This window comes from Trichomycterus rosablanca, chromosome 11, assembly GCF_030014385.1.
Source record: "Trichomycterus rosablanca isolate fTriRos1 chromosome 11, fTriRos1.hap1, whole genome shotgun sequence".
Lineage (NCBI taxonomy): Eukaryota > Metazoa > Chordata > Actinopteri > Siluriformes > Trichomycteridae > Trichomycterus > Trichomycterus rosablanca.
In genome coordinates this window covers 37,437,898-37,452,652 of record NC_085998.1, presented here as the reverse complement: position 1 = coordinate 37,452,652, position 14,755 = coordinate 37,437,898, and the positions used below count along the sequence as shown (strand labels likewise).

Genomic DNA, 14,755 nt, shown 5'->3' with positions numbered 1-14,755 from the left:
AAATATTAACCTAGTTTTAAACTATTCTCCAATATCTGGCATTAGAAAAGGTGTTTGGGGTGTGTAATTAAAATAACAATCACTTAAATACAGCAGCTAATAGATAAAATAATTAAATAATTAAATAATACATGAAATTATACAAATAGTAGGGATGTAACGATACACTCTACCAACGATGCGATGCGATTCACGATACTGGGTTCACGATACGATTTTGTCAATGAAATTTTGTTTCCTTTTATTATTTCTATCAGTTGTTTTGCTCTGTCATTGTTGTGTGTGTATTAAATATATAAAAACTGCTGCTTATTTAAAGCTGTTTATCAATGATCGTCACAGTTAGTTTGCAGTTTGTAAACGATTAATAAGTTTGTATATGTTCATAGCACTTGACTCATGAATGTGGTGTTTATAAATGTGTTGTTGGATGTGCTGAACATGCCTTTCTGTTATAACATATTTGAATGAATGATAATTATATTGGGATGAAGCGGGCCCCCGAGTCTTTGTTAGGCACTGGCACACACTTACATAACTTCCAGACTGCCAGCTTGTTAATTAGGAGGCATCTTTGGCACCTGACTACGTGAGAATGGTTTGTTGTGGCTTTGCTTACAGTTACGTAATCTGTTTTCTTTTGGGCCCAATTTAATTATAAGTTTATATAAGGAGAAGAGAGAATGTTATGTGTACAAGTATTGTAGAGAGCTGCTACTGAGGGAACTTTAATCAGACAAATAGTTCTCTGAAGAATTCTCACACCTTTGTTATGATATGATATATCCTCTTACGTCTCATCACACGTGTTAAAACGTTCGACCCAAACATGCATAAACACATTTAAATAAAGTAAAATTAATGTCAAATTGAAAACCCACCAACATAATAAACTGTTAAGGGACCCACAATGTAATATATATATATAGTGTTCAAATGTACATAAAAAGTGACATTTAAAAACTTTTTATATTTAATTAATTTTATATTTTTTCATATTATATTTAAGTTACTTATAATAATAATAATAACGTATATTTAAGTATTCAAGTATTTAAACCTATCAGAGGTCTATTTTTCCCATCCTTCAAAAGTAGATGTTGCTTTATTATACCCATCTGAAGTCATTCATGCTGATAAACTAAATAAAAAAAGATCTACATTTTTAGTAACATTATATAAAATACATTATCCCTTCATGTTTCTTTATCGTTGACAGTCGAGTGGCACAGCGGAAAATTATGCTAACCCACTACTGCTGGGATCCGGGGTTCAAATCCCCAGCTGAGCTATCAGCCGGGCGGGCATCTACATACAGATGTGATTGGCTGTTTTTTGAGGGGATGGGTGGCAGAGAACCCATGATGGATTGGTGCTCTAACTGGAGTGCATTATTAGATTGTAGGAAACACTACACTACTCGTAACCACTGAGCTACTGAAATGTGTAAAAATAGAATACATTTTACAGCTGCCAGAGTTCTGTGGATTTTAAGACAATATTGGTATCGAAATAATGGTTTAATTGCATAGTGACGGCTCTGTTTTGTATCTCTACCTTTTTCACTTTTAGATCTAAATTACTGTGGAACCCATCAGCCATGTAAGAACAGTGGCACTTGCATCAACACAGAACCCAACGAGTACCAGTGTGTGTGTCAAGATGGTTTCCGTGGTCGTGACTGTGGCATCGGTGAGTAGAAAATCCTCCTGTCAAAAAAAACCCAAGTGTAATGCCAACCAAGTAAGCTTATTGAAATTGCTGAATTAGCTGTAGTTTTGACTGGGTTTTATGGCTAAACACATAGATATGGTCTGGGGGTTCAGTTAATGTCTATTTAGAGTGCCAAACCCTCTCTGGCTTGGTTCTCTTTTGTTTTTAGTTATTTTCATGATCTCTCTCTTTATTTCATGGCTCTTTAGCCACACTGTTGTTCTATGTTAGTATCCTGCATTCAGTTTTATTTTCCTTTGTGGCGATGTGTACACCGTCCCATTACACACACCAAAGCATGAATCCATAATTTGACTAAAACCAGTACAACCAGTTGGCTATTGAATAAATAGCCAAATAAAAATGTGCCCCCATTTTGGTTTCCACTGTGTACTCCTGTTTCCTTCCTCCTCTCCTGCCCTGTGTTAAGTATTCCTCGGATATGCTCCTGACCCATTATGACCAGGTTAAAACAGCAGACGAGTGAATAAATAAATGCCCATTTTTAATTTCTGTCTCTCATTTAGTGGAGCACGCATGTCTCTCGTCTCCGTGTCTGAATGGAGCTACGTGTTTAGAGGACCCGACAGGTTTCAGTTGTGAGTGTGCGGATGGCTGGACGGGACCCACTTGTGCTGCTGGTACACACACACACACACACTCATTCACACACACCTGTGTGTACTGTAATCACTGCTAATCAGAAGCAGCTGACGTTATCAAGGCCGACTTGAGATTCCAATCAGGAGCGACCAAAATAACACTGAGTAGAGTAGATGGGAAAATGGCAATAATTACACAAACACAAACATGTACACACGCATCTAAACACGTACAGAAGGGAAGAGAACTGTGTCATGTCCTCATCCTGTTGTTTAAAGCATTGAGTGGAATTTTTAGTCTGGTTAATTATGCATGTTCTGTTATGAATGTATTTTGGTGTGGATGTGTTGTACTGTATTTAATAACGTGTACAGCAAACAGATCACAGAAGCCTTATTTGATCCAAATACAATTACAGATGAATTTACTTTGGTCTTTTGAGCCTTGTACAAACTGAATTCGTTTATAAGGGAGAAATCTGTAGTATAATTTTTATTACTAGTCATGGACTGACATGATAAAACAACGACAAACAGTTTATTTATTCATAGAAACCTAAGAGCTATATCATATTGGATATATAAAAAGCAGAGCTAGAGGCTTTTCTAATCTATGTACTTTTTCTCTCTCCTGCTACTGATCTTCTAATGTAAACAAACATGCATAGAAAAATGTCTATTCCCCAAAAGCCAAATGATCTGTTGAATGATTCTGCATCTATTCAACAATCAGGAATTGTTTACTATAGATGCACATGATGGGTGAATAAGTACAGAATGCAGGAAAACATGTGAACACATGGTACCAACAGGACCAGAATGATCATACAGCCGAGTTTGCTGTGGTTTTTACAGTGGAATAGAGAGAAAAACACTGACATGGTCAATTAATAGCTGGAATTACTCAGGTTACCCGCTGATATACCATTCTATTAGGGTTTTAGGCAGCATAATTTAGATGATCTATATAGTACTATACTACTCGCTACCCTAAACAAGTCCTCATGATGCATGCTCAATAATCCAGGTACACAAATCCACAAAGTTGAATCAGTTCATCTGGACACAGGTTTGTTCTAGAGAAACGTTTCGTTACTCGTCCAAGTGACTTCTTCAGTTTGGATATATGCAGCTGATTTGCATAATGACCGATCACCACCCATTGCATAACAATGAAACCAGTAATCAAGTCCATATGCAATTCACAATGAGCATCAATTACAATGGTCATGTGCGCCTTTCACACATGATTGGGGTAAAGCTCCTATTACGGCGTTGTATGATGGTGAAAGATGTACTCTCAGGCCCCCTCCCCGGTTCAGGGTTGGTCGTTCCCTCTTCACGTAAATGGCCTCTTTGACTCCCCGTTCAAACCAGCGTTCCTCCTTGTCAAGGATCTGCACATCGTCATCATTAAATGAGTTGCCGCTGACTTGGAGTCCTGGCCAGAAGAGGTCGATCTTCTATGCTGGACCATCCGTTTCACCAGTGGCTGTTTAGTTTCCCCGATGTACAGTTCCCGACAATCCTCCCGGCACCTAACAGCATACACTACGTTACTCTGTTTGTGTCGAGGGACCCGGTCCTTAGGGTGAACTAATTTCTGGCGTAGCGTGTTCTGGGGTTTAAAAGCAGCTGAGACGCGATGTTTGGAGAATATCCGTCTTGATTGTTCTGCTACTCCTGCCACATACGGAATCACCACATAAACATGCTGGTAAAATATCAACCACACAGCTTGGTTCAGTAAAATGTATCTCTCAACAAATACAATGCTTTATGTACTGGAAACAAGTGTCACGTATGTAAGCATACGCTCAGACCCAGTCCAAATAATTTTTATGACACCCTTGGAGCTGAATGGGACAGAATCCTTACTGAACTTATTGTTATTATAATAATCTAAAACATTTTAGTGAGATAAATATGCAATTTTCACCAATCAATGATGTCTGTATCTTCATCACAATTTGTTCAGAATCCACCAGTAAAGACTTCTTATTGCACCCAGTTTCACACTGGCACATTCTCATTAATGCGTTTATATGCACACACTTTTATCATACCACTCATCCATGTAATAAAATCTCTCTCTCTCTCTCTCTCTCTCTCTCTCTCTCTCTCTCTCTCTCTCTCTCTCTCTCTCTCTCTCTCTCTCTCTCACACACACACACACACACACACACACACACACACACACACACACACACACACACACACACTGCAGATAATTGAGTTTATTCGAACTTATCTGCAGCTATTCAGGTCCTTCAGAACATTTTCATAAGCATATATTAACATGACTGTCACGTGGAAGGAGGATTCAGTTGATTGAGTGTAATTTGACTTGGTTAAATGAAACAGTTATGAGAGATTATGAAACTGCTTTACGCACATTTATATTCATGGGAAGGTTCGATCATTAAAGAATTGATTTTAACCGGATGTCCGACTGGTTTGTTGTTCGCAGCGGTGCTCCATTGTGATTCCCACCCGTGCGGACGTGGGGCCACGTGCCGAGAGACCGCCCAGGGCTTCCAGTGTCTCTGCCCTCCAGGCTGGACCGGCAGAACCTGCAAGATAGGTAATCACATGTACACAAGCGCACACACACTCACATACGCATGTTAACTGGTCTCTGTAATTAGCGGTGCTTGCCTGCACATGTTTGTGCCTCGCTATTCTTACCAGTTTCTGTTCTGTACCTGCTCATGCTTGTCCAAGCCTGTTTATTCTCATTCTCACCTGTCCTTAGCTGTCTGTGCCTGTCCTTACCTGTTCTTACCTGTCCTTACCTGTCTTTACCTGTCCTCACCAGTTTCTCTGTGCCTCAACCTTACTCAACAATAACAAAACACCAGTGATAATCCTGCACCATGTGAGCAAACCAAATATTCAGTGTCTGGGGTCATTAAACCCTAAATGTTTGATAGTACAACCCCTGGCAAAAATGATGGAATCACCACTCTTGGAAGATGTTCTTTCAATTGTTTAATTTTGTAGAAAAGAAAGAAATCACAGACATGCCACAAAACTATCATTTCTCAAACTGTCAACCCTCTGGCATTAAGAAACAATAAAAAAAGAAACAAATATAATAGTTGTGGTCAGTCACAATTGCTTTTTTTTAGATCAAGTAGAGGAAGAAAATATGGAATCACTCAAATCTGAGGAAAAAATTATGGAATCATTAGAAAACACTGCACCATTATTACTTTGTTGCACCACCTCTGGCTTTTATAATGGTTTAAACTCTATGAGGCATGGAGTTAACTAATGACAAACAGTATTCTTTATCAATCTGCCTTCAACTGTCTCTTATTGCTGTTGCCAGATCAGCTTTGCAGGTTGGAACCTTGTCATTGACCATTTTCTTCAATTTCCACCAGAGATTTTCAAATGGATTGAGATCCGGACTATTTGCAGGCCATGCCATTGACATTATATGTTTTCTTGAAGGAAAGTTTTCACGTCCTTTGCCCTATGGCAAGATGCATTATCATCTTGAAAAATGAAGTCATCATCACCAAACATCCTTTCAACTGATGGAATAAGAAAAGCGTCCAAAATTTCAATGTGGACTTTGGCATTTATTGAAGACCATCTCCCCTGTGCCTTTACCCGACATGCAGGCCCATATCATCAACAACTGTGGAAATTAACATGTTTTCTTTAGGCAGTTATCTTCATAAATTTCATTGGACAGACACCAAACAAAAGTTCCAGCATCATCACCTTGCCCAATGCAGATTCGCGATTCATCACTGAAGATCACTTTTATCCAGTCACCCACAGTCCACGATTGCTTTTCTTTAGCCTACTTTAACCTTGTTCTTTTCTTTTTAGGTGTTAATGATGGCTTTTGTTTGGCTTTTCTGTATGTAAATCCCATTTCTTTTAGGTGATTTCTTACAGTTCAGTCACAGACATTGACTCCACTTTCCGGCCACTTGTTTCTCATTTGTTTTGTTGTGCATTTTCTGTTTTCAAGACATATTGCTTTAAGTTTTCTATCTTGATGCTTTGATGTCTTCCTTGGTCTACCAGTATGCTTCCCTTTTACAACCTTCCCATTTTGTTTATACTTGGTCCAGATTTTAAACACAGCTTACTGGGAACAGCCAACATCTTTTGCGACATTCCACAATGATTTATCTTCTTGAAGGAGTTTTATAATCCTCTCATTTGTTTCAACTGACATATCTTGTGTTGGAACCATGATTCATGACAATCTGCTTTGTGCAACAGCTCTCCGAGGTGTAAGCACTCTTTTTAAACTGAAGAATAATTAGCAAATCTAATCTGCTGCAGATGTTTTGTTTTTAAACTGCAAATTACAGAGTGATTCCATAATTTTTTCCTCAGATTTGAGTGATTCCATATTTTTTTCCTCTACTTGATCTAAAAAAAAGCAATTGTGACTGACCACAACTATTATATTTGTTTCTTTTTTTTATAGTTTCTTAATGCCAGAAGGTTGACATTTTGAAAAATGATAGTTTTGTGGCATGTCTGTGATTTATTTTTTTTCTACAAAATTAAACAATTGACAGAACATCTTCCAAGAGTGGTGATTCCATAATTTTTGCCAGGGGTTGTAATAACTTTGACATTTGTTATACTCATTGTGTAATTTAACTTTTAATTCATCATAATTAAGTAATTACAGACTACAGTTGGTGACCTTTCTGTGATTATATTGACTGCACTCATTAGACTGAGCCACAAGCATTACAGTGGGAGTGTCTAGAAACTTCTGCAGAGATCAGAGGGCATAAAAGTGTTAAATAGATTTTAAGTATGTATTTATGTAAGGGTTTTTTCTGGACAAACAAATACAATATGTGTATTATTAAAATTTCAAAAGTACCATGACATGCAATATACAGTATGTCCCTTGGAAGTGTGTGGAAGTGTTATAAATCAATATGTCTAGAAGAAGTTTATGTTCTTTATATATAATCAAATCAAATTTCTGCAAATACATCCAAACCATAGTTGAGTGCTGCTCATGTGCACTGTGTAATTTCACACTTCTTAGCTCAGTTTTTTGTGTCTGCTCTTTTTATTTCCTCTCAGACATGAACGAATGCGAGACGAACATCTGCGCCAATGCCCGCTCCTGCCGAGACCTGATCGGAGGATACCTGTGTGACTGTCTACCTGGATGGGTGGGGCCGAACTGTGATATAAGTGAGTATAAGCTGCATGCGTAGTGTATGTATGTTAATACCCTCGGTACTCATGCTATACAACAAGAACAGGTCAGCTAGCTAACTGTTATAAACTAAATTAACTCATTTATTTTGGGGATTTTAGTATGAGCAGTTTCCAGCTATTTATTGTAGCCCTCATTGGTTATTGATTCTGGCCTCGGCCCAAATGACATACAGTAGTACTTAAAGTATGTAAAATTATCAATTAGTTGTTTCCTTTTGAAACCTAGTATAGTATAAAGTACACAGTTTGGGATGCAACCGGTGCTTCATCATTTGTTTTCAATAATATAACTAAATGCTTATATACCTGCATTTGTCACAGATAAATTTAAGTGGAATTAGGATCTAATTCATGATTTACACAATTACACCGATCAGCATTACAATGTGTGTTTGTAATTGTGCATGTCATAGGCAGGGATACTTTAAATGCTGGGCTGATGGTGGTTCCTCATAGTGCACATGTTGAATGCAGCAGATATGTTTAGTATTAAAACGTGAGTAAGTCAAACAACATGGTTGAAGTATCACCAGAATTGCAAGGGGTGCTCACAGGCAGCTGTGGTGTGTATATATGTATGTATATACCGTGCTCAGATGATAAACAAGCCAGTCAAGACTCATTAATGCCAGAGGATATGAAGGCTGTGGTGTCTGGTACAGACCAACAGAAGGGCTACTGTGGTTCATACTGCAGAACATTTTAATAATGGTGATGAGATACGTCACACAGTACATCAAACCCTTCTGAGTATGGGGCTGCATGGTTATACTCATTAAAAGCATCTACAATGGACACGCAGGCATTGGTATTGGACACCAGATCTATGGATGAAGGTTGACTGGTCCAACAAATCCTGTTTGTTCTTAGAGCATGTGGTCAACCTGGCACTTGCAATCACATGCCCATGGAAGATGGGCATCAGGCGATGGCATCAGTATGCACTATAGCACAATTTACCTCAAAACATGCAGAAATTTAAGGATCTGTTGGTGTGTCCTGGTTCCAGCTACCATAGGACTTCTTCAGGAGTTCATATCCTGATTGGTCAGAACAGTGCTTGAGCACTAAGATTCTTTCTAATAGGGTGTCATCCTTGAATCATTTCAATTACAAGACCTCTGTTTAATCTGATATTACATTACATACAAGTAAACTATTTAATATTAATATCCAAACATAATTAAACAAAATTGTTTGTTGTTGTTTGCTTTTACAGTCTTGTAATATTTAAGAACGCCTGTTTTATACCCTTGTAATCAATATAATTATAGAATTCTGCATCTGTTGTTCTGAGCTGGACAGGCAGCGCTGACTACTGATTACTGATTGTGTTAAATATCATCATCTCAACAGGGAACAGTAGCTGCCAGGGCCTGTGTCTGAATGGAGGACTCTGTGAGGTACGACCTTTACTTCTCAGTAGCCGTATGACACATTTTACTGCATCATTTTAAAACGAAAAATGTTAAAACTATTTTGGACCAGGACTACATTTCGTGTATCTGTTACAGTTTCAGTTTTAACAGCAGGTTAAGATTAAAGTTCTGTTCTTTTAAATCTTCTCACAATAAAACAGCAGTGGCTGTTGCTCAGGTGGCGCATCGGTAAAATACGCTAGTGCACCAGAGCTGGGATTTGATTTCGAATACATCGTATCGAATCTCAGCTCTGCCATCCGCTTTTGCTCACAGGGTGGGATGAGCCGAACCAGGGTTCCTCATAACCGGTGCAATTACGACCTCTGCTGGCTGATTGATGGGAATAATGTTGATACAGGGTGTGGCTCTCCGTACACAAGGCGCATATGAACTCGTCTCGTGCAGGTGAAAAGATGCAGTCGGTACTGCTCACGTGTCGGAGGGGGCGTGTGTCGGTTGCGAAGCTCCTCAGTCAGCAGTGGAGGGTTGTATCGGTTGAGGTGAAGCATAACGCAATCAGGGTAATTAGAGACGACTAAATTAGGGGAGAAAATTGTGGAAAAAGAAGAAAAAAAACAGCTGTGGTCACGTTTCTTATTAGACGTTCTTTCAAATTAAATAATAATAATAATAATTTCATTAACTCCTGAGTTAGATGAATTCAAATAAAGCAGCATTTGGCTGTAGCTACGTGCTAATCAGAACTACACTTCAGCATTAAGCTTTAGCATGTGTTAGCAAACAGCTACATTTGAATGCATCACACACGCTGGAGTTAAATTGCAATTTAAAAAGCAAATGTGAAGGAGGACTATCAGGTTTCACTATGGTTTAAATATAGCACTGGTAAACATGTCATGCCTGCTGTTTCACATCCCTGGACACTTTTCAACTTTGAAGAGAGTGTCAGCAACACCTCTTTTAGCGCTCATAATCAAACCGTAGCTAAATATTGTTATGTTGGTGCATTTCACTTGAATAGTTTCTGATCTTTGTTGTGCAGATACTTAGAATGAAGACGTTATAGTTCAAATTAAAGTAATCTAAAGAAGTGGAGTAGTAGACGAGGAGTATGTGTACTAGTGAAGGTGTAGACCCACACGCTTCTCTGTATCTTACACTGTTTATTCCGTAAACAGGAATCACACTGTGCCTGTTTGCCGGGTTTCTCTGGAAAACACTGTCAGACGGAGGTGAAAATATGTGAAAGCGCCCTCTGTCTGCACGGAGGAGAGTGTGTCGAACGGAAGGATGGGGGTAGCGTTTTCTGCAACTGTCTACCAGGATACACCGGAACTTACTGTGAGGTGGGAGCTGCTGTTAAAAAAAAACACTTAATTCATCTGATGATATAGAGAAATACTGTGTGTGTATGTTTGTGTGTGCAGAGTCTTAATATTACAAATCTTAATGCTAGTTGTACGTAGTGGGTCGTATACATAGTTTGCTGGCTAAATCTGACATTTAGGTTTCATGGAATATCCAGGGTTCGGATCCCTAGTTGTGCAATCAGACGGTCAGATGTCTACTATATACACATATTCATACATGATTGGCCATGTCTGAGGGGTGGGGGTAGATAAGGCCTTGCAAAGGATTGGCATCCTGTCATGTCAGAGCTTTTAAGATGAGTTTTTCAGTTGGTTCTGTCCAAGGAAAAAACAAATAATTATTTACAGGTTTTAATTTACTGTCACAGAAGAAGCCAGTCGTCTGCCAGTGTAGAACTGGGAAAATAAAGCCTATAAATGCTGCCATTGTTGCACAGTTAGCACTGCAACAATGAAATAGCATTTTAGCCATTGTTTTATATTTTCAGCCAGCAAGCTAACTACTATAACTCACATCAACTATTTTTTGAAAGTAGACACATGTGGGATTTTAGTATGAGCAATTTCCAGCAATGTATTGTAGCCCAGTTTTAAAAAGTACATCTATACTTATACAGGATATTTTACTTCGTGGGTCGTATACACAGTTTGCTGCCTCAATCTGATATTTAAATTTCATGGAATATCGCGGGTTCTGATCCCTAGCGGTCAGATGTCTACTATATACACATATTCATACATGATTGGCCATGTCTGAGGGGTGGGGGTGGCTGAGGCCCTGCAAAGGATTGGCATCCTGTCTTGATACAGCTTTTAAGATGGGTTTATTACGTCTTATTGCTTCTGTCCAAGGAAAAAACTAGACATTAAAATTAGACGTTTTTATTTAGTGTCACAGAAGAAGCTTGTCATCTGCTGATTATTGCTTACTATCAAATACCAGTGTGGAACTGGGAAAATAAAGCCAAAAAATCTGCCATTGTGGCATGACTTTTATATTTTCAGCTTTTTTATATAACCGAAGACGTTAATGGTAGCCAGCAAGCGACACATCACAAGAGTTCAAACTAGAAGTTCCCAAACTTTGACTAGTTTCTTAGTGATCTGTTTAACACTGGTCATATTTTTACTATGTGTGTCAAATATATAGTTTTCAAAATGTCATATCAAGTCATTAACTGTAGCTTTTGGATTTATGAATCAATCATCAAGCTCTAGGATGAAACCGAATCTTTTCTCAGCAGAATTTTATACTTAAATGGTGATCGGTGCTCATCCCAAAACAAATAAACCACGTTTTTAGTGCCAAACGTTTACCTACAGCTGTACAATCTGTACAATTTCAGTCATTCTTCATTATGGCTGCTGTAATTGTTCTTGCTGTTGTGCTACAGGTGGTGGTAGATCCGTGTAATCCGAACCCCTGCCAGAAGGGGGTGCCGTGTCAGAGCACAGAGGATGGCTACTTGTGCGGCTGTCCAGCGGGCTACTTCGGAAATGAGTGCATGAGCCTAAAGGAACTGTGCCATGGGTCACATTGCCAAGGTAAAAGTCTTACCTGGTATAATCAGTGAACCGTGTCGACTGTTTTGTGGTCTATATAACGTTTACACTTCATTTAATTCTCTCTCAAAATCAGACACGGATAAACGAGTCTTCAGCTTATACATGACATCACTGGGCATCTTGGCTGTGTTGGTAGCCGTTGGCTGCTCCGCCTGTGCCTTTCTTCTGTCTCGCCTGCACCGCCGCCACCGCGCCAAGCAACAACCGAGCAGCGCCGTCCCTGTCGACAACGCCATCAACAACCAGCGCCACTTTTGCACACTCATCCGCAACGTAGAGCCGGGCGCGGCGCTGCTGGGTCCGGGTGAGACCCAGAACCAGACCCAGACCCTGCTGTGCGGCTCTGCGCGACCCACGCTACGACCAGAGGAGATAGAGCTAACCCTGCCGTCCACACAGGTCCATGCATCCAGCCACAAAGCGGACCCACCCGTAATCATCAAACCCAGCCTGGCGCCCAAAATTGACATCTGCAACCGCGAGCGTGAGAAACTGAACCACTTCCACTACGCCGAGCACCAGGAGCTGGAGGCGTGACTCTTCGCCTTCGAGCCTTCACTACTCGATTCACTGCTATGACTGTTCTTACTCGAGCAGCCCCCTGCTGGTGAACGTTGACCTGTGATTACAGTCACCAGGGGGGTGAATCTCTGATTAGGAGAGTGCACTCCATGCTGTCGGGTCAAGCAAAGAGGCCAAACGGACACAGGTCAAAAAAGGGGCGGCGCGTTTTCCAGTCTGGTGGTTTCTGTTTCACACCAGACACAGAAATCTAATTATTGGGTAATTTAATCACCAGTTCAATCCAATGTGTGTCTTTAAACGAGTCCCAGTTGCTCAGCATTGTTAAGGATGTGAGGATTTGGTTCTATTTTAATGGAACTGAAGTTGTTTTATTAATTTATCTAAAGCTCATTTTTATTTCAATGCGTCTCGATAGTGAATTTTTGTATTTGTATTTAAAAAAATAAATGAATCGTCTGGTCCGATAACACGGTGATCATTTGTACAGTTAGCTGAGAAGCTATTAACATACACAAGCCTTAAGATTAAACAGAGATTAAACGCTTTTACGCCTTTAAAGAGCCTCATGTGTCCCTTAAGGCACAGTCAAAATTATGCATGTAACGATACACAATACATACATTTCACGATTTTCCACTTCCGTATTTATCCGCACACACACACACACATACACAGATCTATATAACGGTATGCAAAACTTTAGAAGTCCATGGCTGTGTTTGCTGAAGGTTTAAAGAAGAAAATAGTTTGGTACAACAGTTGTTTACTCTCCAAAACCAGCAGAATATAGCCAGTCAGCAAGTCAGGAGTGCCTAATATTTATATATACTCTATATGCCCAAATGTACGTTAACACGAGCTTGTTGGACATCATATTACACTATAACAAAATCATGTGCATTAATATGGAGGTGGTGCCACCTTTGGCAGCTGTAGGTTTATACTGTACTAGATTTTGTAGCGTGTCTGTGGAAATTTGTGGCTATTTGGTCGAAAAGGCTTTGTGCAGGTCAATGTGGAGATCAAGATTCAGCTATTCACCCAAATTATGCTGATAATATAATTTGACCCAGCAAGACTACAACCGCACCATTCATTTACATTTTCAGCATTTAGCAGACGCTTTTATCCAAAGCGACTTACAATGGCTAAATAAACAAATAGAAGCAGTTGTAGCCTAGTGGTTAAGGCACTGGGCCAATAATTCGAAGGTTGCCGTTTCAAGCCCCACCACTGCCAGGTTGCCACTGTTGGGCCCTTCAGCAGGGCCCTTAACTATCAATTGCTCAGACTGTATACTGTCACTGTACTGTAACTCGCTTTGGATAAAGGAGTCTGCTAAATGCCGTGAATGTAAATGTAGTGTGTAAGAAATTAAAAACTGAGAAATGGTAAGCTAAGGTACAATAAAATCTATATCACCGACTAACTAAAATAAAACCTGTGGCCTTATATTTATTAATTTAGCTTTATGTTCTGTAGTTCTATACATCTAGAGATCCAGAATAGCTAGGTAGTCAACATAACAAGTGGCATGAAGGCGTGATATCATCTAAACAAACAAGTGGTTCATATCATCCCGTCTTTACTAGAATTAAAGAGTTAATCTCATCCACATCATGTAAATGACAATCTACAGAGCATTTACTCTATCTCAGAATACTAACATTTGTACTGTGGCCCTACCCAGAATCCCACTGTCCACTGCACAAATCCATTCTGTTCTGGTGTGAAACAGGAGTGACCATAACCTGGGTCATATCACGGTTATTTAAGCGTATATGTTGTGTTTACACATGTGCCATCTGTATTTATACATGTGTGTGTGTGTGTGTGCATGATAGTGTCGTGAGTCGTAACAGCAGAACCCCACACAGCCGTTCACGACAGTTAAATGTTTTTGGAACACCTTCAATTTTCCTTCTTTAAACAGAACAATGCAAGGAAGAGGAGATGCACACCACCGAACGACTGAGAAAGTAAAAGGCACCGCTGTTTTCCAGATGGAATATGGGTTGTTTTATATCGCCTGAGTCATGTTGCAGCTGTAAGAGATGTATGATTTTTATACTTGGATGTACATAGCAGTCTGTAAATACGCTGTATATATTGTTTTGGAAGGTTCTTTTGTACGGTGGATTTTTTATTTGGAGATGTCACCACTTTGTCGTCTTTAAATCTTCTCCCTCTCCACTGCAGGGGGGACAGTTTGCAAATAAAGGTGCATTTACCAAGTAAATATTCTGTTTTTATTTTGTCCAAATAAATGTTAACATGCATAAAGTATTAGAATGGAACTGGACTGGATTAATAATAATAATAATAATAATAATAATATTAAAGGCAGTATTTTTTTCTGTGCTCGTTCAATAGGGTA

The 14,755-nt window shown here is 39.4% G+C and overlaps 1 protein-coding gene across 1 annotated transcript in view; it reads left to right on the top strand.

Annotated features, from left to right (window-relative positions):
• The window catches only part of LOC134322954 (protein jagged-1), a 72,788-nt gene extending 59,943 nt beyond the window's left edge, over nt 1-12,845 (top strand). The window contains exons 7-14 of the mRNA XM_063004361.1: nt 1,573-1,692; nt 2,241-2,354; nt 4,786-4,899; nt 7,395-7,508; nt 8,892-8,938; nt 10,096-10,263; nt 11,682-11,832; nt 11,927-12,845. Coding sequence (XP_062860431.1) covers nt 1,573-1,692; nt 2,241-2,354; nt 4,786-4,899; nt 7,395-7,508; nt 8,892-8,938; nt 10,096-10,263; nt 11,682-11,832; nt 11,927-12,390 — 1,292 coding nt within the window. The 3' untranslated portion in view covers nt 12,391-12,845. The remainder of the gene's footprint in view (nt 1-1,572; nt 1,693-2,240; nt 2,355-4,785; nt 4,900-7,394; nt 7,509-8,891; nt 8,939-10,095; nt 10,264-11,681; nt 11,833-11,926) is intronic.
• Nucleotides 12,846-14,755: the final 1,910 nt, after the last annotated feature.